At 39.9% G+C, this 23,703-nt stretch overlaps 1 protein-coding gene across 2 annotated transcripts in view; it reads left to right on the forward strand.

Moving 5' to 3' along the window:
* The window catches only part of LOC115153446 (CUB and sushi domain-containing protein 1), a 537,637-nt gene that overhangs the window by 412,528 nt on the left and 101,406 nt on the right, over positions 1–23,703 (forward strand). For both annotated transcript variants that reach the window (XM_029698898.1, XM_029698899.1), the window contains exons 31-32: positions 14,099–14,215; positions 15,698–15,811. In XM_029698898.1, coding sequence (XP_029554758.1) covers positions 14,099–14,215; positions 15,698–15,811 — 231 coding nt within the window. The remainder of the gene's footprint in view (positions 1–14,098; positions 14,216–15,697; positions 15,812–23,703) is intronic.

Raw genomic sequence — 23,703 nt, forward strand, 5'->3', positions numbered from 1 at the left:
CACCTAGGACATTGTGTTATACAATACATGCATGTCTGTTCAATCAAGTTCATATTTATATCAAAAACCAGCTTTTTACATTAGCATGTGACGTTCAGAAAAAGCATAACCACCGCAAACTTCCGGGGAATTTACTAACAGTTTGCTAAATTACTCACGATAAACGTTCACAAAAAGCATAACAATTATTTTAAGAATTATAGATACATTACCCCTCTATGCACTCGATATGTCCGATTTTAAAATAGCTTTTCGGATGAAGCACATTTTGCAATAATCTAAGTACATAGCCCGGCATTACAGGGCTAGCTATTTAGACACCCGGCAAGATTAGCCTTCATCAAAATCACATTTCCTATAAGAAAAATGTTCTTACCTTGCTTGTTCTTCATCAGAATACACTGCCAGGACTTCTACTTCAATAACAAATGTTGGTTTGGTCCCAAATAATCCATCGTTATATCCAAACAGCGACGTTTTGTTCGTGAGTTCTAGAATGCTTTTTCACGGTCCCGCGCATGGCGCGTTGGCTTGTCAAAAATGTCTAAATATTCCATTACCGTACTTCGAAGCATGTCAACCGCTGTTTAAAACCAATTGTTATGCCATTCAACTCGTAGATTAGTGATAATATTCCGACCGGGAGTATGCATTGAGCCTAAACAGCCGAATAAAATTTCTCCTCAGAAGCGACTCATGCACGCGCATCATTCAAAGGTCCTCTCAGCATCCACTTACAAAAGGCGATAATATGTTTCAACCTGAGGCTCCCTCGTAAACCTTCAGGGTTTTCGCGGGCTCTGAGAGCCTATTGGAGCCCTGGGAATTGTCACGTTACAGCTAAGATCCTTACTTTTCAATAAAAAGATGCAAGACGCACGACTCCTTGTCAGACAGGGTACTTCCTGCTTGAAACCTTGTCAGGTTTTTGCCTGCCATAGGAGTTCTGTTATACTCACAGACACCATTCAAACAGTTTTAGAAAATTCAGAGTGTTTTCTATCCAAACCTGAACAATAATATGCATATTCTAGCTTCTGAGTTGGTGTAGGAGGCAGTTAAAAATGGGAACATATTTTTCCAAAATTCTCAATACTGCCCCCTAGCCCAGACAGGTTAAGGAGCTGTAAGAGGTTAAACATATTGCAAATGGACAAAAGTCACCCAGCAAGTCACCGTCCATCAGTCAATTAGATATCATTCTGACAACAAACTGATGGGGGGTGCTCCTTACCCAATCGTGGACCCCTTGCATCCCCTAAAGGTATTTAAAACCATTTAAAAAATATTCTCCTGGTAACCGGTTCCAATCACCAGGCGCACGGCTGTCCATTTGCAATATGTTTCAATGGGCATTTACCATCACGAAATTGACATGATCAAAAATACTGCAGGAATGCGAAATTGACTGGCCCGATGAACTCGGGATGGCCTGGCAGTGATTTTGGTTCCTCTCCATCACTCGTTGGTGTTGATTTCAGAATGTCAATTTGGTGATGGTATATCACTGTTTAACCTCTATGGGACCGGTGGGACGAATTCGTCCCACCTACGTAACAGCCAGTGTAATCCTGTGGCGTGATTTTTAAAACGTTTGAAATGCTATTACTTCAATTTCTCAAACATATGACTATTTTACAGCTATTTAAAGACAAGACTCTCGTTAATCTAACCACACTGTCCGATTTCAAAAAGGCTTTACAACGAAAGCAAAACATTAGATTATGTCAGCAGAGTACCCAGCCAGAAATAATCAGACACCCATTTTTCAAGCTAGCATATAATGTCACAAAAACCTAAACCACAGCTAAATGCAGCACTAACCTTTTATGATCTTCATCAGATGACACACCTAGGACATTATGTTATACAATACATGCATGTCTGTTCAATGAAGTTCATATTTATATCAAAAACCAGCTTTTTACATTAGCATGTGACGTTCAGAAAAAGCATACCCCCCGCAAACTTCCGGGGAATTTACTAACAATTTGCTAAATTACTCACGATAAACGTTCACAAAAAGCATAACAATTATTTTAAGAATTATAGATACATTACTCCTCTATGCACTCGATATGTCCGATTTTAAAATAGCTTTTCGGATGAAGCACATTTTGCAATATTCTAAGTACATAGCCCAGCCATCACGGGCTAGCTATTTAGACACACGGTAAGTTAAGCCTTCACCAAAATCACATTTCCTATAAGAAAAATGGTCTTACCTTTCCTGTTCTTCGTCAGAATGCACTCCCAGGACTTCTACTTCAATAACAAATGTAGGTTTGGTCCCAAATAATCCATCGTTATATCCAAACAGCGGCGTTTTGTTCGTGCGTTCTAGACACTATCAGAATGCTAAATCACGGTCGTGCGCATGGCGCAGAACGTGACAAAAAAATTCTAAATATTCCATTACCGTACTTCGAAGCATGTCAACCGCTGTTTAAAATCAATTTTTATGCAATTTATCTCGTAGAAAAGCGATAATATTCCGACCGGGAATCTGCAATTAGCTAAACAGCCGAAGGAAAATACTCCACAGGGGCGAATCGCGCACGCGCCTAATTCTATTATCCTCTGATGGGACACTTGGAAAAGGACATAATGTGTTTCAGCCTGAGGCTGCCTCGTCATCGTTCAGGTTTTTCCCGGGTTCTGAGAGCCTATTGGAGCCCTAGGAATTGTCACGTTACAGCTAAGATCCTGACTCTTCAATAAACAGAAGCAAGAACAACAACACCTTGTCAGACAGGGTACTTCCTGCATGAAACCTTCTCAGGTTTTTGCCTGCCATAGGAGTTCTGTTATACTCACAGACACCATTCAAACAGTTTTAGAAACTTTAGGGTGTTTTCTATCCAAACCCGAACAATAATATGCATATTCTAGCTTCTGAGTTTGTGTAGGAGGCAGTTAAAAATGGGCACATATTTTTCCCAAAATTCTCAATGCTGCCCCCTAGCCCGTAGAGGTTAAACATATTGCAAATGGACAAAAGTCACCCAGCAAGTCACCGTCCATCAGTCAATTATATATCATTCTGACAACAAACTGATACCATCTGACACCAAGCCAACTATCACATGTTTCAGAGCAGGCCCAAAATTCACAGCGCCTTCTGTTCAAACCATAATAAAAACATAAAACACGCAGTTACGTTCTAGTTGCGGGTCCAGTGCTGACATTATGTGTAGGCCTAGCTGAGGCGACCCCGAATCCCAAGTTTCGGCTCGATAGGTCATTTGGAGCCTGAGCAGCAACCTTAATTGGTGCTGAAAACCCGCATTTTTACGGGCGTTGCTACGGGGTCCTTGAATGAGCTATCGGACAGAAACGTTAGGGTCCGTCTCTATGGGCCGAGGCGGTTTCAATGCACCTAGTCTTGCGACTCTGTGACTTTTCTAAATGTTGTCATTTTCGTGATGGTCAAAATGAATCGAAGTTATTGCAAATGTAGGAGGCTGTTTCTCGGTCTGAGAACCTTCTAGAGCCACATAACTCACTATGCACTATCGACTTGAGCTCTAGAACAGGTTTCTAAAGTTTCAGAGCTCTAGGTCTGACGGTTCTTTGATAGTTCGAAAAAAGGTAACTATTGCAGGCACTGTGTGTCTGTAAGCCCCACACTATGTCACGCCGTCCTTGCTGTGTGTGTGTGTAAGCTTTTCTTGGAAATCTGATGGGAGAAATTACTGATTTACAGTTTATGGGGGTTACCTAGTCACACATGTGAAGTTTTGGAAAGATGTGACTTTTCTAACCCTTCGAAACAGCCACTTTGACCCCAATTAACCTCTCTGGGGTATGTGGGACGAACTCGTCCCACCTACGTAACAGCTACTGAAATTCCAGTGGCGCGATTTTTGAATCGTTAGAAATACTATTACTTCAATTTCTCAAACATATGACTATTTTACAGCTATTTAAAGACAAGAATCTCGTTAATCTAACCCCACTGTCCGATTTCAAAAAGGCTTTACAACGAAAGCAAAACATTAGATTATGTCAGCAGAGTGCCCAGCCAGAAAAAATCAGACACCCATTTTTCAAGCTAGCATATCATGTCACATAAACCCAAACCACAGCTAAATGCAGCACTAACCTTTGATGATCTTCATCAGATGACACACCTAGGACATTGTGTTATACAATACATGCATGTCTGTTCAATCAAGTTCATATTTATATCAAAAAACAGCTTTTTGCATTAGCATGTGACGTTCAGAAAAAGCATAACCCCCGCAAACTTCCGGGGAATTTACTAACAGTTTGCTAAATTACTCACGATAAACGTTCACAAAAAGCATAACAATTATTTTAAGAATTATAGATACATTACTCCTCTATGCACTCGATATGTCCGATTTTAAAATAGCTTTTCGGATGAAGTACATTTTGCAATAATCTAAGTACATAGCCCGGCATTACAGGGCTAGCTATTTAGATACCCACCCAGGTCAGCCTCCACCAAAATCACATTTCCTATAAGAAAAATGTTCTTACCTTGCTTGTTCTTCATCAGAATACACTGCCAGGACTTCTACTTCAATAACAAATGTTGGTTTGGTCCCAAATAATCCATCGTTATATCCAAACAGCGACGTTTTGTTCGTGAGTTCTAGACACTATCAGAATGCTTCTTCACGGTCCCGCGCATGGCGCATTGGCGTGTCAAAAATGTCTAAATATTCCATTACCGTACTTCGAAGCATGTCAACCGCTGTTTAAAACCAATTTTTATGCCATTTAACTCGTAGATAAGTGATAATATTCCGACCGGGAGTATGCATTGAGCCTAAACAGCCGAATAGAATTTCTCCTCAGGAGCGACTCGTGCACGCGCCTCATTCAAAGGTCCTCGGAGCAGCCACTTACAAAAGGTGATAATGTGTTTCAGCCTGAGGCTCCCTCGTAAACCTTCAGTTATTTCCCGGGCTCTGAGAGCCTATCGGAGCCCTGGGAATTGTCACGTTACAGCTAAGATCCTTACTTTTCAATAAAAAGATGCAAGACGCACGACTCCTTGTCAGACAGGGTACTTCCTGCTTGAAACCTTGTCAGGTTTTTGCCTGCCATAGGAGTTCTGTTATACTCACAGACACCATTCAAACAGTTTTAGAAAATTCAGAGTGTTTTCTATCCAAACCTGAACAATAATATGCATATTCTAGCTTCTGAGTTGGTGTAGGAGGCAGTTAAAAATGGGAACATATTTTTTCCAAAATTCTCAATACTGCCCCCTAGCCCAGACAGGTTAAAGGCACTTCCGGTTGGCACAGGAAGCTTTTACAGGAAGCTTTTAAGCTTTTACAGAATCCTGAGTTTTAAGCCTTTACGTTAAGAACTGACTGATTTACACAGGGTTGAATGCACTATTTCTCACAAACTGCAGGTTGGGTATGGCAAAACACTTTTAGGGTGATTTTAACCACTTCCGGTTGCTCCAGGAAGCTTAGAATCGACACAGGTAGACCTCATAGTGGCCTGATGGATTGTCATCGAAGACAGTTTCATAAGGCATTCATAACTCACATAGGCTTCAGGTTGAATTTAGGGGAGCAGGCAATGTAATCCTATGGGGAGAGAAGTCATTGCAAACTGTTTGATGTAAACACTGTCCCCCAAAAGCACCTGAAATTTAGGGACAGGCTTCATTTTTGGCCTACTTTTCACGGTCGCTGCTCTTAGACCGAGCAAGCTACGGTCAAGCGGGGCCTCTCGTTGAACTCAGCATGACCTTGAGATTATGGTAATGCCATTACAGGCTCTGTATGTCTTTAACCTCTCTGGGGTATGTGGGACGTTAGCATCTCACCCGCGGGGTTTAATTTTATTTTTGGTAGTGAAACGAGGCTACTTTGTTAAGAAAAAAACCTCCCCCAAATCTATAGCCCCATTGGAAAATATAAATGTACTGTTTGAAAATGTGAAGAATGTTTTATTTTTAAAATTTGAATCACAGTTTGATTGTGCGTACCCATGGGAGAATACCTGCACTAGAGGAACTAGACCTTGTTTGGATTTAGGCATGGTCTCTCTCTCTCTCTCTCTCTCTCTCTCTCAGCCCACATTGTACGGTCTGTTAGGTTTAAGCAGCTTGTGGCATCTGTTACATTACTGTATGCAATATGCATAAACATGATGCTATGTTAAATGTCCTTAAATAATTCCATATACATTTTTTTTTTTTAAATATGTTCGGACAATGACTATGTTGGCATGTTGCTACAGTGGCTGGCATATTATCTGGTGTTGATTGAGCATATTCTATAGTGTATTATTTTGTATTTATTCTCTTATTTTTGTCCATACTTCTGTTCACTTTGGATAATATTTGCATATATTGAACAGCAAACCATATAAAACAGGCCATGGTTTCTGGAACCTTCTCATTATGTCATTGTCTGAAAGAAACTCTTACTAGTCATGCTAGTACACATTTATAACTATTATCATAATAATTGATACTGCCTGCTCAAGTAACCAGTAATATCAACAGCATATTTCATATTAAATTGTAATATTCAGTATCACCGTGGTATCCCACAGTTGGATGTCTGCTGAGTAGATTGACCCCCCCAGTCCCCTGATCTTTGAGATGTTCATATTTTTTGTGAGTAATGTTAGGGCCCTGGTTTGTAAATCTATAATGAAGATTGTTACATTTCCCATCTTGACAGATTAAATAATGAAATCCAATTTTGCTTTGATAAATATAGAGGGGCCAAGGATTTGGAGTCATTGGTAAGGTTTGTGTTTTCTATCAAAACCCTTAGTGAGTGAGTGACCCAGCATTTGATACCTAAAAGAGAAAGGATGCTTTGGCCTGACATGACTGTCACGTCCTGGCCAGTATAAGGGTTAATTGTTATTGTAGTTTGGTCAGGACGTGGCAGAGGGTATTTGTTTTATGTGGTTCAGGATGGTGTTTGTCATGAAGGGGCATTTGATTTAAGTATTCCGGGGTGTTTGGGCACTGTTTGATGTTCATGTATTCTATGTTTAGTCTAGTGTGTCTGTTTCTATGTTTGGCTAATTGGGGTTGGGACTCTCAATTGAAGGCAGGTGTGTCTATTTGCCTTTGATTGAGAGTCCCATATATTAGGGTGTGTTTGTGATTTGTGGGAGATTGTTCCGTGTATAGCGTCAAGCCTTACAGGACTGTTTATTGTCAGTGTTTCTTTTTGTATATGTGTTTATTTTGGGTTTGCCTTCATTCCATATAATAAAGAAGATGAGTATACACATACCTGCTGCATTTTGGTCTCATCACTACGACAACCGTGACAATGACACTGACTGCTCACAGTGGAAACAGTTAAAAAATGATCTACAAATTACTGACTGTTACCTAATTCTCTCGTTCCATGTGTGTGAAATTTCTAGTTTCAGGCAGGGTAGACCCCGCAACCAAGAGTTTTTTTCTTACAGTACCAACTCAGTCTTGCCATAGAAAGTATGAGGTGAGGGTGATGTGATCAAAGGTATGGGGAAGGTGTTTGATATGCAGAGGACCATGAGCCGCAGCTGCATCCTGACACCAGGTTTATGAGCTCCACAAGGTATTGTGGGCAGATGAAGTAGCAGACCTGGGGGGATGAGCGCTGGGAGGCTTAGCATGCTGGAGATGTGGCAAGAATCTAAATCCATGATCATTGTAGCAAAGACCAAGGGGATGAAAGAAACAAGGTAGGTGCAGAAAGATCACATGAGGGTTTCAAGCGATTGGGATTGACATTTTCTGAAGGCAGGGAGTAATAATACTATGAAAGGAAATGAGAAGAAGGGTTAACTAGGGATTTAGGGTCAGGGAGAACAAGAGGGTGAGCGCTCGCTGCTCTCTAACGTTGTGCGTTCAGTCATTTTCTCTCCTTTGGTCAGTATTTATTCAGAGTTTCTTTAAGTAGTTTGGAGAGCAATACACTACTAGTCCAGGGGCCCATGTACAGTAAGATAATAGAATATTGACATTGACAGATTTCCTCGGTTGTGTTCTGTTTTCATTGACCTTACATTTTAAAGTTGGATACCCTCAATTATTTTATTTCACCCTTCATGCTCATGCTATGTCCTTAAAGGGGAATTTCACTCTGGGGGAATCTGGGCTTGTTTTTATCATGTCTGAGGCATTTCTAGGACAGTGAGATGTGTTTTAAACATAATTGCCCAGGAGGAAGGCAGGTCAGGGCTTTGCATGCTGAATGATAGATAACCCTATGATGGCAGTATTGATGGGGGTGGGGGGGGGGGCAAGATCTAAAAATACATGTAGTCCTACTTTGTGGCATTTTGCGAAGGCTCTATGTTATACTGATCTCACTATACGTGTTTTGGGGTGTAGATATGGTTGTCCTTGTTCGATAGAGCCATTGGACGTCTTTCAGCGATGTTCCTATCGGTGGATTCATTGCTAAATATACAAGCAGACACAGTTTTTCAAGTTGTAGTCTCTGAAAGATTACAACTTGTGTTGGGAGATGCTTTGTGCTCTGGCCCCCATCCCTTCCCCAAGCTGGGATTTTTTTGAAAAGGAGGGTGACACTAACAACAATCCTTTGGGCAAAACTCAAAGAACTGACCAGACACAATTTCTTCAAGTGATTCCTCTCATCAACACGAATTTGATGATGGAGCATTTATTAGCCACATGGTGACATTCAACCATACATGTTTCATTATAGCGAAGAGGATTCTAAACAAAGAGTTTGATTTAGCTAACGTTAGAAGCTCAGCTACAGCCAATGCCAGCACCAAGAGGGCAGATGACAAATACGGTGCCTAGCTAAATAAATTATCTTTCCTGCAAGCCACCTAGCTAGCTAGCTAAATTTAGTTTATCTACTGAAACCCGTATTGTGTATTGCTGGCTAACATATTACTGTGTTACAGTGGGGGGAATCAATTATTTTTATGTTTGCTAACTTAGCCAGCTATGTAGCTAGCTAAACAACTACCAGTAGCCATATCTATGACTTAAAATAGAAGAGGTTTTACAATCAGTGTTCTTTTCTATCTCTGAACATACAGTATGTTTCTTTAGAATGGCAATTTCATCAAGACCACCTCTCCCATCATCTGCTGATCACCAGTTCTCTTAGATACAAATTGTTAAACAATATAATGTGATTTAACCAAAGATGTTTGGTATCCATTACTGGGAGTTACAGGATTGGTACTGTTTGGTGTTGCACAGAGATTTTTCGACCAACCTACAGTAGCAATGCCATCTTCGTCCTTGATTTGGGGAAACAGGTGTCTCATAAAATGTCTGTGTCCAGTTGCAGGGGGTCAGTTTGAATTTAGAAAATGCTCTGTTATTAAAAAAGTAATACAACAATATGTGCACCGCCATTGTGTCTATTTCAAGTCTTCTCACACATTGATCGAGACAGGTCTCTGTCATCATGACATGCAGTACTTTGGGGTAGACACCCACCTGTCTCGATCAATGAGAGAAGACTTGAAATAGACAAGATGTCAAATAGACAAGATGTCTTTGGGTAAATCACATTATCTGGTGTAACAATCTGTAGCTACAGTTCTCTGCACTTGTGTGTCTCTACACCTGACACACTCAGACACACTGTACTGTACTACACTGTTCATACTATTTTTTTTGTATGTTACTTTTACCATATAACATTGTTTTTGAATACCCAGTTCTCTTGAGGTAGCATTAAATAGTGGACACACTCCTGTATTTTAGATTTTGACAAATAAACAAAAAATGTTGGATATCTTAATGTCTAGCATCTGTTTGATGCTACAGAGCCTTGGCCCCTGTACAGTTTATATAAATATCTTATGTGAATCCATAAAGGCAGACACATTTCAAAGATTGATAGAAAATATCCATATTTATTTTATGGGGGTTCTACGTCAGGGCTCTCCAACCCTGTTCCTGGAGAGCTACCATCCTGTAGGTTTTCAACCCAATCCTAATCTAGCACACCTGATTCTAATAATTAGCTGGTTGATAAACTGGAGAGCCCTTTTCTACATGGTCTGAACCACATGCTGAACCATGCTGAACCGCATTAGCTGCGTTTACACAGGCAGCCCAATTAATTGGTCTTAATCAGATCTGTCAGAACTGATCTGATTGGGCTGCCTGTGTAAAGGCAGCCATAGTCCTTTATCTGGCTTCTGTACACTGGCAAGGTTGGGCTGGGGAAACTGAGATTCTTTGTGCTTATGGATAAAACTCTGCTGAAAGTGGTGTAGGGCTACTTAACCACCAACTGTATGGTCTTCTTGCAGAATATTTGCTGGTACTGCATGTCTCCTGGAAAGACATGGATGTGGTCTTAGCATTTTGCACTTTTTGGGGAAGGGACATAGGCCAACACACCTTTTGGTGAAGGTATCAACCAAATGAGACCAGCTAGCGTATTGTTTAGGGACAATGAGGGGACATTGGGAGCTGCTTTTGAGAGGAAAGATCAGTCAACGAAGGGATGGGCTCTCCCTAAAGAAGGTGTAAATTGTCTTAGGAAGGCAGTTCTTACACATATTAATTGTTGTGTATGGGAGATTGAAGAGAAATGGCATGTCAATCGCTCACATACACAACAAAACATTTACTGTCTAAGCACAACCCTGCACAACCAAAACCCCCTTCCTCATCTCAAAGTACTGCCTGTAAACCTCCCCCAGCCCATCGACTTTGACAGATCATTCTTGTCAATAGTAGCCCTTTGCAGGGGTAAACATGTCATTGTATTGTGGTTAGAGAATCTGCAGAGAGATGAATGAGATGGTTGTGTCATTACTGTTGTAGTTTTGATTTTATACCTTTCAGTATCTCTTGCTGGTTTCTGTCCCACAATCTTGTTGTGCTCCATAACCGTAAGGTGTGTCCGCTCACTCATGCTTGTGTGCCCAAAATGCCCCCATTTTGGGGTATTTTTCAGCAGGGCACTGTGGAATGGCTCCAGATACCTTTTTATGTAAAACTCCAGTTAAAAGGAGAAGAGGTATAGACTAAATTGATTATGTAACAGATGTATATCGTACTCTCCTTGCATTGTGTTTTCTCCTAATAAATCACATCAGCCAGTGGTCCCAGTTGAGCATCATTTATTTCTGTTGTTAAATGGGAAACAGCACGTTAGTTGTACAATGCTTAATGATATTGATGGCTGTCGATGGCAAAATCCCTTGCCTCACATTTTCATACTGGGCGAACAAAATACAAAAATACAATACAAAATATAACATGTGTAAATACCTGTTGTTAAATGGGAAACAGCACGTTAGTTGTGCAGGGCTTAACGATATTGATGGCTGTCGATGGCAAAATATGTAGCATGAAGACAACTGTGTTAGCAGTGGGCTTATGTGACCATTACATCGGTGTATGCTAGCTAACACACTTATTTACAGCAATCATATGCCAAAGCACATCCCAGAAAGCCCCTCAATCCCTAACAGGTACCATATACCCACACATGTATAAATCAGTAACGTACAGCAAACTTGTACACATTGTAAAATATAAAATATAAAACAGTATTCAGAACGTGACCTACCCCTTGCATCACATTTTCATACTGGGAAGACCTGATGTTCGTGATCTCCCGCTTGCTGCAAGCGGGGCCAATCACAACACGCCTTATTGTCATCAGAGTTGAACCAACCAATAAGAATGCTTGAACATTAAATACACATTTCTTTAGAGGCAAGTGGAAACATAACCAACCCTGTTACAATTACATGGTCTGGAAGCTACTCTGTGGTCCTCAGGGTACCTTTAAACCTGTAACCCCATAACACAAATTATACAAACACTACCCAATTCATGTTTATATCATGCATAGTGTATCTTAGCCATCAGCTTGTAAATATTTTGGCCAACTTACCTTTACCTTGTGCGGAGCTAGGGGTTGGTAGCTCATGTTGGTAGAATCCAATTCTGTACCACCTACAACAAAATACACAACAATACACAATTTAACCACCCCACTAATTGTATTGATCTCTATTAGAATGGCTAGCAATTCTAATACTGTGCCTTCTTCACCTTGAAGAAGGCACAGTGATGCCGAAACGTTGATGATTTACCCAATAAATGACTGTGAGTTTATATATGGAGTGTGTGACTCTCTTTATTTTTATAGTTTATAGCTAAGCATACCTAACATGGACATTTCAATATTGTCAGCTTGCTATTAGCTAACTAGTGTCACTAAATTGGCAGCTGAGACTGTATGAGAATCAACTAACCAACCATAGATAGTGAGTTAGCTATATTGACAATTCCATTTTTAGTAATGGAGTATTATCCAGGCAAGGGTGGAATAGATGGCTACCAAATTGAGATACTCTTTTTTTGGTAACATTAGCTAGCTGAAGTTAGCTAACGCCAGTCAAAGATAGCACAAACAAGCATTTTTACTTTACTGATGGTAGCTACCAGTCTAGCAGTGACTACCATAGCATAGGCAAAATTTAAACCAAAAGTGTGTAAACCAAAAGATAGCTATATGATTTAGCTGATGGCTTTCAAAGTTCAATACAGGACTGTAACGTTATCTAGCTAGCTAATTTACCCAGCTACCCTTGCAAGCTAGCTAACATTAGGTAACCTTTAATTGCAAATCTTTTGTTTTGTTGTGAAGGAAACAAAATTGACGTATCGCATCACTTCTCAGTTGTCATCGAAATGAATTCCCCATCAGTTCAGCCTGAAAATCCCTCTGATAATCTTTGGTCACCGCATCATTCTTGTTAGCCGCAAGCCGCTGGCAGAATTGGGGTGAATCTCTAGTAGGTAGGATGGTGAGAGATAACTCATTTTGTGCTTGTTTGTAATTAGCACAGCCATGCACAGATAACCACATGGGCATGATGGAAAACATTACTGAAAAACAAAAATTTCGCTATGAATGCAGCACTTAGTGGTTCACTATGAGCAGACGAATACACAGGGATTCGAAACTTCCCGATTCTACCAGTGAAATTTAAATTTGCTAGTTAGCTTGTGGTTTGGATAATTGTGATGTTTATGATAAAAACGTAATGTTGTTAATATCGTAATGACTATATGCCATGACAGAGCCTGCGTGAAATTCCCCTTTAAAGTGAAGCCACGTGTGTTTCCATGGAGCCATTGACATCAGTATATTTAATCTCTGGACCCATTACAGGCCATATTAAGAATTTACACATGCTTAAGGGCAACTTTAACATGCCAGTCAATTTGGACTGCATACCTTTTTTAAACATTGTGTGTTTGAGCTACAGACTTCTGGGTTGTACCGTTAGATATGTCTATTTCTTCTGCATCAATTGTATGTGTGATTAACGGGGGCTGAGCTAGAGCGGTGTTTGTGAGACAAGGGCGGTTCCCAAAGGGGCCTGGGCTGGGTCTTTTTACAAAAACGTCTGTAGAGTCTGAATAGTTTGAGCTACAAACTATTAAAAGCTATCTATGTAAATCTGAGATTCTCACAAACACTCACATGCTCTATGATGCTCACAAGCTACACAAGAGTCGTTAGAAGGTAAGGGGTTCTTTTACATAGAAGGTCATAGGAAATCCAAGGACGTAGTGTCTATAATACTGTAATAAACTCACATAGTTGCTGTCACAGATTACATACTCCACACAGTTGCCACTGGCTAGTTGGATATTCATTTTCCACTGAGAAAAAACATTTCTGTAATTTCAGCATTCATATAAATTCCTTTGTATCACGTTTTTTCTTTAGCTGACCTTTTTATATTTTACAACTCATGAATGCAACTCTTTATTTAAAATTGTTTTGTGTTTTACTTGTGGCATGGTTGTCCTGAAAATAAATAGGTAAAACACTTTATTGTAAATATAAGGGCTGGACATACAGATAAATGAAAGTCAGATAAATAAAAAGCCGATTTTTGCTCGGGTCTCGGGACTGATAGGCTTAATGTTGGTCTGAAACTGTTGATATTCTGTACAGTGATAGATCTATCCTAGAACATCCTTGTTCCAACACAACAGCTCACAGCTAGTGCACTGACTTTTATCCCATGCTAATCCATGGTGCTTGTCCATTCAGGAATATTGTCTCTGGGAATTGAGTAACACTGAGGTTGTTTTGTTGTCTTTCAGCTCCTTGTGGTGGCCATTATAATGGATCTGAAGGCGTGGTACTATCTCCTAACTTCCCCCACAACTACACCGCTGGGCAAACCTGCTCCTACTATATCACTGTCTCTGGAGAATTTGGTGAGGTTAATCAAATGCATCATTATTAATGCAACACTTAAACTTATGCTATGCTTGACTAGTTTTACACCTCTGATTTATCTGCCTATTCGTGGGTTGCTCCTCCGTCACTCGGTCGCATCGTTGCCATTGTGATCAGCATTCTACAGATTCCGTAGTCACATTAATGTCCAAAAGTAGAACGTGAGCTAATGACTGTTTTGCCTAAATTACACTGGTGGGCTGGAAATGTGATGACATTGCTAAAGTAGGCAAATATTTAGTAGGAAACAGCTTAGCCATCATCATCATGTCATCACATTTACATTAGACCGATGGCAATGTTATCGTTAGCTAAAATCCAGTGGTCTCCCCTCAATCTTAGAACAGGAAGGCCTGCACACTGTTTTTGCTCCCAATTCCCTGCTTTATTGATGACATTTAGATCCGAAACAAATCTTCGTCAGGTAAAACAGACTGAGTGCTCACATCCCAAAATATAACGTACACATTTCACCTCACATGACCATCATGCCCATGACACATGGTGGGTGTGGAAACAATTCAATTAACATTTGCGCATATTCATTCATAATTAAAGGTACATATGTTCAGAAAATATTATATGCATACAAATCGGTCCGATTTGTAAAAAAGATTACTTTGAAAACTTTTGGAATACCTGCCTTAATGACCATTACGCACATGGGGTGCGGTGGCTGTAGATATAATTAGAGTGACCTATTTTAAAAAAAAATAAAAAAAATGGTGTACCTCTAATAATTGTATATCAATGTGATGGGCACATAGTAGTTACAGAATCTAATATATACGTACAGTATGTGCAAAATGACAAAGTGCAGACCTGGATGGCAAGACAAATCAATGTAACACATGCATGTAAGAAATGATCTGATATCATATTCTTGGTTGAGACCTTTAGGAGGCATGGTGGACAGTGAATCCAATACAATTCTCTAGACTATTTTAAATTGACATCCCTGAAATCTCCTCATATTCAGGCTTATAGAAAGCATAGACCAGTCATGAAGTGCTGAATCATGGACAAGGTATGCTAGAGATGGCGCTGGTTCTTGTTTGTACTCACACAAGTCATGCTTTCTTAATTGTGAGTGATATGCAGCAGGTATGACATCCAAAACATCTCTAACTGCATAAGATATGTATCTATGCCTCAGTGTGTGTTTATCATGCATGACCTGGTGTAGCAGATGTGAAATCGCTAGTTAAACAGTGTTGGCTAGCCCATTGTGTGGTGACATCACCCACCCTGAGACCTGAGTCAGCCCCAGCCTACAGTATAACAACAATGGTTTTGGTAGACGAGTGGTTAGCACGCTAGCTTTGTGTCATTGTTGACAAGACACCAAATCCCAATTTGCCATTTAAGCACTCAATTTACCATTTGGGGATGTGATTGTTTTGTAGACACATTTTACATGTACTGAGAACCTGTATGATGTCCCCATTTTGCCTCCTCAGTGGTATTTGGGCAGTTTGCCTACTTTCAGACAGCAATGAATGACTCAGTGGAACTATTTGATGGAGCCAATCAGAATGCCAGGCTGCTAAGCTCCCTCGCTGGGTTTCACTCAGGTAAGTAATAGCTTTTCATTCCTTCCATTGATTATAGTCTTTAAGTGAACAAAACTAATGGAAAACATTCAGACGTGGATTTTGTTTGCGGTCAGTTGGGGAACACAAGAGGTGTTGCAAGGACAAAAGGCCTCAGCATGATAACTGTATTAGTAACTGCTGTTGGCACTTGTTACTGTCTCATTCAAAAAGTTTTAGTTTCAGTAATTAGTATTGCGACATTCTATCCATGCAAGAACAGGAAGGGCAGCCATTTTAGAAATAAGCGTTGCTTCAATGAGTATCCCAAGACACGGTGTCAGTCTTTATACAGTAGCCACATTTATCTCAAAAGCTCTGTATGCCCTCGGAAAGTATTCAGACCCCTTGACTTTTCCACATTTTGTTACATTACAGCCTTATTCAAAAATGGATGACATAAAAAAAATCCACAGCAATCTACAGACAATACCCCATAATGACAAAGTGAAAACAGGTTTTAAGACATTTTTGCTAATTTATTCAATAAAAAAAACGAAATACCTTGTTTACATAAGTGTTCAGACCCTTTGCTTTGAGTCTCGAAATTGAGCTCAGGTGCATCCTGTTTCCATTGATCATCCTTGATTGGACACCTCACACCTGTCTATATAAGGTCCCACAGTTGACAGTGCATGTCAGAGCAAAAACCAAGCCATGAGGTCGAAGGAATTGTCTGTTGAGCTCCGAGACAGGATTGTGTCCGGGCACAGATCTGGGGAAGAGTACCAACACATTCCTGCAGCATTGAAGGTCCCCAAGAACACAGTGGCCTCCATCATTCTTAAATGAAAGACGTTTGGAACCACCAAGACTCTTTCTAGAGCTGGCCGCCCGGCCAAACTGAGCAGTCAGAGAAGAAGGACCTTGGTCACCTCCCTGACCAAGAACCTGGAGTTCCTCTGTCGAGATGGGAGAACCTTCCAGAAGGACAACCATCTCTGCAGCACTCCACCAATCAGGCCTTTATGGTAGAGTGACCAGATGGAAGCCACTCCTCAGTAAAGGGCACATGATAGCCCGCTTGGAGTTTGCCAAAAGGCACCTAAAGACTCTCAGACCATGAGAAACAAGATTCTCTGGTCTGATGAAACCAAGATTGAACTCACCTTCCAACAGGACAATGACCCTAAGCACACAGCCAAGACGTCGCAGGAGTGTCTTCGGGACAAGTTTCTGAATGTCCTTGAGTGGCCCAGCCAGAGCCCGGACTTGAACCTGATCGAACCTCTCTGGAGAGCCTGAAAATAGCTGTGCAGCAACGCTCCCCATCCAACCTGACAGAGGTTGAGAGGATCTGCAGAGAAGAATGGGAGAAACTCCCCAAATACAGGTGTGCCAAGTTTGTAGAGTCATTCCCAATAAGACTCGAGGCTGTACTCGCTGCAAAAGGTGTTTCAACAAAGTTCTAAGTAAAGGCTCTCAGTATTTATGTAAATGTGTATTTTCAGTTTCATTTGTTAAATAAATTAGTAGAAATGTATAAAAAAAACAGTTTTTGCTTTCTCATTATGGGGTATTGAGTGTAGATTGATGAGGGAAAAAATGTATTTGATCAATTTTAGAATAAGGCTGTAACCTAACAAAATGTAGAAAAAATCAAAGGGTCTGAATTAGAGATTGGCCGATTATGATTTTTCAACGCCAATAGCGATACCGATTATTGGAGGACCAAAAAAAGCCGATTGTCACGGACGTCGTAGTAATTGGACCAAGGCGCAGCGGGTTGAGTGCTCATCTTAACTTTTATTGTGAACACTTAAATAAACGAACGAACAGTCTTGCAGGCAAAACACAGCAGTGCAAAGAACAGCCTCCCACAATTCCCATAACAAACACACTCCTAATTATAGGACCTTCAATCAGAGGCAACGATAAACAGCTGCCTCCAATTGAAGGCCCCAATCCCAATTACCTAAACATAGAAATAGAATGACTAGACGGATCATAGACCAAAACCCCGGAATACATAAATCAAACACCCCTGTACATAAACACACACCCCGAACCACATAAAACAAATACCCCCTGCCACGTCCTGAACAAACTACAATAACCAATAACCCCTATTAATGGTCAGGACGTGACACCGATACCGATTAATTGGCCGATTTCTATATATTTGTAATAATGACAATCACAGCAATACTGAATGAACACTTTTATTTTAACGTAATATAATACATAAATAAAATCAATTTAGTCTCAAATAAATAATGAAACATGTTCAATTTGGTTTAAATAATGCAAAAACACAGTGTTGGAGAAGAAAGTAAAAGTGCAATATGTGCCATGTAAAAAAGCTAACGTTTAAGTTCCTTGCTCAGAACATGAGAACATATGAAAGCTGGTGGTTCCTTTTAACGAGTCTTCAATATTCTCACTTAAGAAGTTTTAGGTTGTAGTTATTATAGGAATCATAGGACTATTTCTCTCTATACCATTTGTCTTTCATCTACCTTTGACTATTGGATGTTCTTATAGGCACTATAGTTTTGCCAGCCTAATCTCGGGAGTTGATAGACTTGAAGTCATAAGTCATAATTAATTACGATCTTTGTTAGGAAGAAATGGTCTTCACACAGTTCGCAACGAGCCAGGCGGCCCAAACTGCTGCAAATACCCTGACTCTGCTTGCACAGAACGCAAGAGAAGTGACACAATTTCCCTATTTAAAATAAATTCATGTTAGCAGGCAATATTGACTAAATATGCAGGTTTAAAAAATATATACTTGTGTATTGATTTTAAGAAAGGCATTGATGTTAATGGTTAGGTACACATTGGTGCAACGACAGTACTTTTTTTGCAAATGCGCTTGTTAAATCATCACCCGTTTGGTGAAGTAGGCTGTGATTTGATGATAAATTAACAGGCACCGCATTGATTATTTGCAACACAGGACAAGCTAGACAAACTAGTAATATCATCAACCATGTGTAGTTAACTAGTGATTATGTTAAGATTGACAGTTTTTTATATGATAAGTTTAATGCTAGCTAGCAACTTACCTTGGCTCCTTGCTGCACTCGCGCAACAGGTAGTCAGCCTGCACGCAGTCTCCTCGTGGAGTGCAATGTAATCGGCCATAATCAGCGTCCAAAAATGCAGATTACCGATTGTTATGAAAACTTAAAATCGGCCCTGAATACTTTCCGAAGGCACTGTTGCAATACAAATCTGTTTTGAAATGCAAGCTGGAAGAGTGTGACTTGATAGGATTTGGCGTAATAAGTATGTGTTATCAAAATGTCAGCCATTGTGTACTGTATCTACTTAAGAAAGGAATATTCACTGAAGATAGAACCAATCACAAATAAACAAGTGTTTTTTTTAATGATAGGTCTGTTCCACCAAGCTCAACGGTCATATGCCTTATAGAAAATTCGCTCTGTATTTTTATTATTTCAAGCCAATTTATAACATTTGAGAATTGCTGTCCCCATCTGATTTATCGCTGTCATTGGGGAAGGTAGTTACATTTCTGAACAGAAATCACCCTCAACATTACATTATTTTGAGGGTTGATGAAGGCCAATGAATATAAACTGTTTCTATGGCACCTTTTACGGTTCAGATTAGTTTTATTCTACTGTGCAACCATATATTCCCAAGAAATATGCTTTGATTTTACTTTGTCCTTGAAAACATTCGATTTCAGCATTCAGTAATACAGTATGTGGAGTACAGGGTTGGGTATGTTACTTTCTAAGTGTAATCCATTACAGTTACTTGTTAATTGTCCAAAATTGTAATCAGTAAAGTAAATTTTGGATAACCCAAACTCGGTAACGTAATCTGATTACTTTATATTACTTTCCCCTTAAGAGGCCTTAGAAGAAGACAAAAATGTATGTTACCAATTGAACCACATCTATTGCAGGATAAATCAATTTTAAAGGTTACATAGCTGGCCATATATGGATGTTACATTTTGCTTTATGGGTTGGTTATGTAGGCTTCTAACCCATCGCTTTCTACTACATATAATAATACTATAAAATAATATGTTTACATTAAAAACCAAAGTCTAACAGAATTCCAGTCATTTCAATAAATGATATACCCCTTGATCTTCAAGAGTAGGACTTGGAAAGATGGAAGTATAGATTAGCCAAATTGTTTTACCTGAGCATAACCCCAAAATGAAGGACTTATTAGCCAGCCCTACTCTGTTGTTTATGATTTTGTTGTCATGGAGGACTGATTGGGCTCATTGATTAGAGTAGAAAAATAAATGCTGCGCTCATGGAATGGCATGCTTTGAGCACGACTGTAAGTGCTATTTACATATGAAAAATGAATGTCATATGCTGCATTTGCTATAGGCTTATTGTTTAACTTTTTGTTGGTGACACTTTGACATCTTGATAGCTGTTTAAAGGGCAAATCCACAGATGAAACAACAACAAAACAGTCAGCCCTCTGTTTTGTAAAAAGCTGAGGGATTAGTAAGGAGAAATGTAACCACTCTCAGATTAATCCATCCATCCATGATATCAAAATTATTGTTTTAACCATGTTATGAGGCTATACAGTGTTTGTTTACATTTATCAAACAAGCTTATATTCTGGGTTCTCATGGAGTGTGACAGTTGAGCTAAGCTCATGAGGCATTTACAAGTTATATTCTTCAAGTATCAATGGATATGTGTGTGTATATACTGTACAGTTGAAGTCGTAAGTTTACATACACTTAGGTTGGATTCATTAAAACTCGTTTTTCAACCACTCCACAAATTTCTTGTTAACAAACTATAGTTTTGGCAAGTCGGTTAGGACATCTACTTTGTGCATGACACAAGTCATTTTTCCAACAATTGTTTACAGACAGATTACTTCACTTGTAATTCACTGTATCACAATTCCAGTGGGTCAGAAGTTTACATACACTAAGTTGACTGTGCGTTTAAACAGCTTGGAAAGTTCCAGAAAATGATGTCATGGCTTTAGAAGCTTCTGATATGCTAATTGACATCGTTTGAGTCAATTGGAGGTGTACCTGTGGATGTATTTCAAGGCCTACCTTCAAACTCAGTGCCTCTTCGCTTGACATCATGGGAAAATCAAAAGAAATGAGCCAAAACCTCAGAAACAAATTGTAGACCTCCACAAGTCTGGTTCATCCTTGGGAGCAGTTTCCAAATGCCAGAAGGTCTCACATTCATCTGTACAAACAATAGTATGCAAGTATAAACACCATGGGACCACATATCCATCATACCACTCAGGAAGGAGACATGTTCTGTCTCCTAGAGATGAACGTACTTGGTGTGAAAAGTGCAAATCAATCCCAAAACAACAGCAAAGGACCTTGTGAAGATGCTGGAGGAAAAAGGTACAAAAGTATCTATATCCACAGTAAAATGAGTCCTATATCGACATAACCTGAAAGGGCACTCAGCAAGGAAGAAGCCAGTGCTCCAAAACCGCCATAAAAAGCCAGACTACGGTTTGCAACTGCACATGGGGACAAAGATCGTACTTTTTGGAGAAATGTCCTCTGGTCTGATGAAACAAAAATAGAACTGTTTGGCCATAATGACCATCGTTATATTTGGAGGAAAAAGGGGGGGGCTTGCAAGCCGAAGAACACCATCCCCACCATGAAGCCCAGGGATGGCAGCATCATGTTGTGGAGGTGCTTTGCTGCAGGAGGGACTGGTGCACTTCACAAAATAGATGGCATAATGAGGTAGAAAAATTATGTGGATATATTGAAGCAACATCTCAAGACATCAGTCAGGAAGTTAAAGCTTGGTCGCAAATGAGTCTTCCAAATGGACAATGACCCCAAGCATACTTCTAAAGTTGTGGCAAAATGGCTTAAGGACAACAAAGTCAAGGTATTGGAGTGGCCATCACATAGCCCTGACCTCAATCCTATAGAAAATTTGTTTGTCAGAACTAAAAAAGCATGTGCGAGCAAGGAGCGAGCAAGGAGGCCTACAAACCTGACTCAGATACACCAGCTCTGTCAGGAGGAATGGGCCAAAATTCACCCAAAATATCGGGGGAAGCTTGTGGAAGGCTACCCGAAATTGTCACGACACCGACGGAAGGTGGCGCCCCACCTCGCGCTCAGCGGTCGTAGTTGCCGGCCTACTAGCTGCCACCGATCCTGTTTCACTTTGTTGGTTAGGGGGGGGGGGTATTTAGTCTAGCTAGGTAGGTTTGTGTTTTGTGCGTGATAGTTCTGTGTCAGGACTTATGTCGTTTGAGGAACGAGTGTTTCCCTCTGCCTGTGTTTTTTTTTGCCACAGAGGTTATTGTGGGCTGCGTCCCTGCTTAGTGTTTGAGCTGGGGTTTTTGGAGCATTTGTTTTTAATGCGCCCTGCCCTACCGTGTTCGTACGTTGTGGATGCTCATTAAAAGTGTATTCACGGATTTTCTGTCTCCTGCGCTTGACTCTGCCTCTCCTGCTTCCTTGAGCCAACCTTGACAGAAATGTTTGACCCAAGTTAAACAATTTAAAGGCAATGCTACCAAATAATAATTGAGTGTATGTAACCTTCTGACCCACTGGGAATGTGATGAAAGAAATAAAAGCTGAAATAAATAATTCTCTCTACTATTATTCTGACATTTCACATTCTTAAAATAAAGTGGTGATCCTAACTGACCTAAGACAGGGAAGTTTTACTAGGATTAAATGTCAGCAATTGTGAAAATCTGAGTTTAAATATATTTGGCTAAGGTGTATGTAAACTTTTATATATATCTATTCTGGTTACAGCCAGTTTGCGCTGTTCTATGAAGGGAGTACTACACAGCTTTGCACGAGATCTTCAGTTTCTTGGCAATTTCTCGCATGGAATAGCCTTCATTTCTCAGAACAAGAATAGACTGACGAGTTTCAGAAGACATTTCTTTATTTCTGGCCATTTTGAGCCTGTAATCGAACACACAAATGCTGATGCTCCAGATACTCAACTAGTCGAAAGAAGGCCAGTTTTATTTCTTCTTTAATCAGAACAACAGTTTTCAGCTGTGCTAACATGATTGCAAAAGGGTTTTCTGATGATCAATTAGCCTTTTAAAATGATAAACTTGGATTAGCTAACACAACGTGCCATTGGAACACAGGAGTGATGGTTGATGAAAATATGCCTCTGTACGCCTATGTAGATATTCCATAAAAAAATCAGCTGTTTCCAGCCACAATAGTAATTTACAACGTTAACAATGTCTACACTGTATTTCTGATCAATTTGATGTTATTTTAAATGGACAAAAAATTTGCTTTTCTTTCAAAAACAAGGACATTTCTAAGTGACCCCAAACTTTTGAATGGTAGTGTATATTTACTTTATAAGTCCAAAAATGTATGTCACAACTGCAGGTTGCCCCTTTAAGTCTATCAAAAGTGTACGAGTTTGAACGTGTCCTTGAAGCCTATGGATAAAAAAATCATTATCAGCATGAATTACATTGAGCAATAAAAGCCCCACTTTTATTCCATAGGCTGGGATCCGCACTGTGCAGCTGTTGCAAGAGTGCATTTTTCACTGGCTGTCAGCTGATTTAAAAAACAATGATTGATAGGCAGATTAAACTTATTGAATTCAACCATTATTGGGTTCAAATGCACATTTAGATTTGTGAACAGCCATCCACAACATCGACAATCCATAAGGCGCAAATAGCTAAATGAGAGCAGCAGTGTGATTCACATCAATGTGCTATGTAGATAACAATGATAAGTGATATCCTTATCGCCGTAGACTACACCACTTCTGTCATCCTTTCCTCCAAGCTTTTTTTTCAAGTTGGATAATCTTTGGATGCCAACAGCAGTCGTACCATTGGAAGACATAGCTTGGACTGTAGCCAACAAAAGCATATTCCTAAACCCATTTGGTGTGTCATCATAG

The sequence above is a fragment of the Salmo trutta genome, chromosome 18, assembly GCF_901001165.1.
Source record: "Salmo trutta chromosome 18, fSalTru1.1, whole genome shotgun sequence".
Lineage (NCBI taxonomy): Eukaryota > Metazoa > Chordata > Actinopteri > Salmoniformes > Salmonidae > Salmo > Salmo trutta.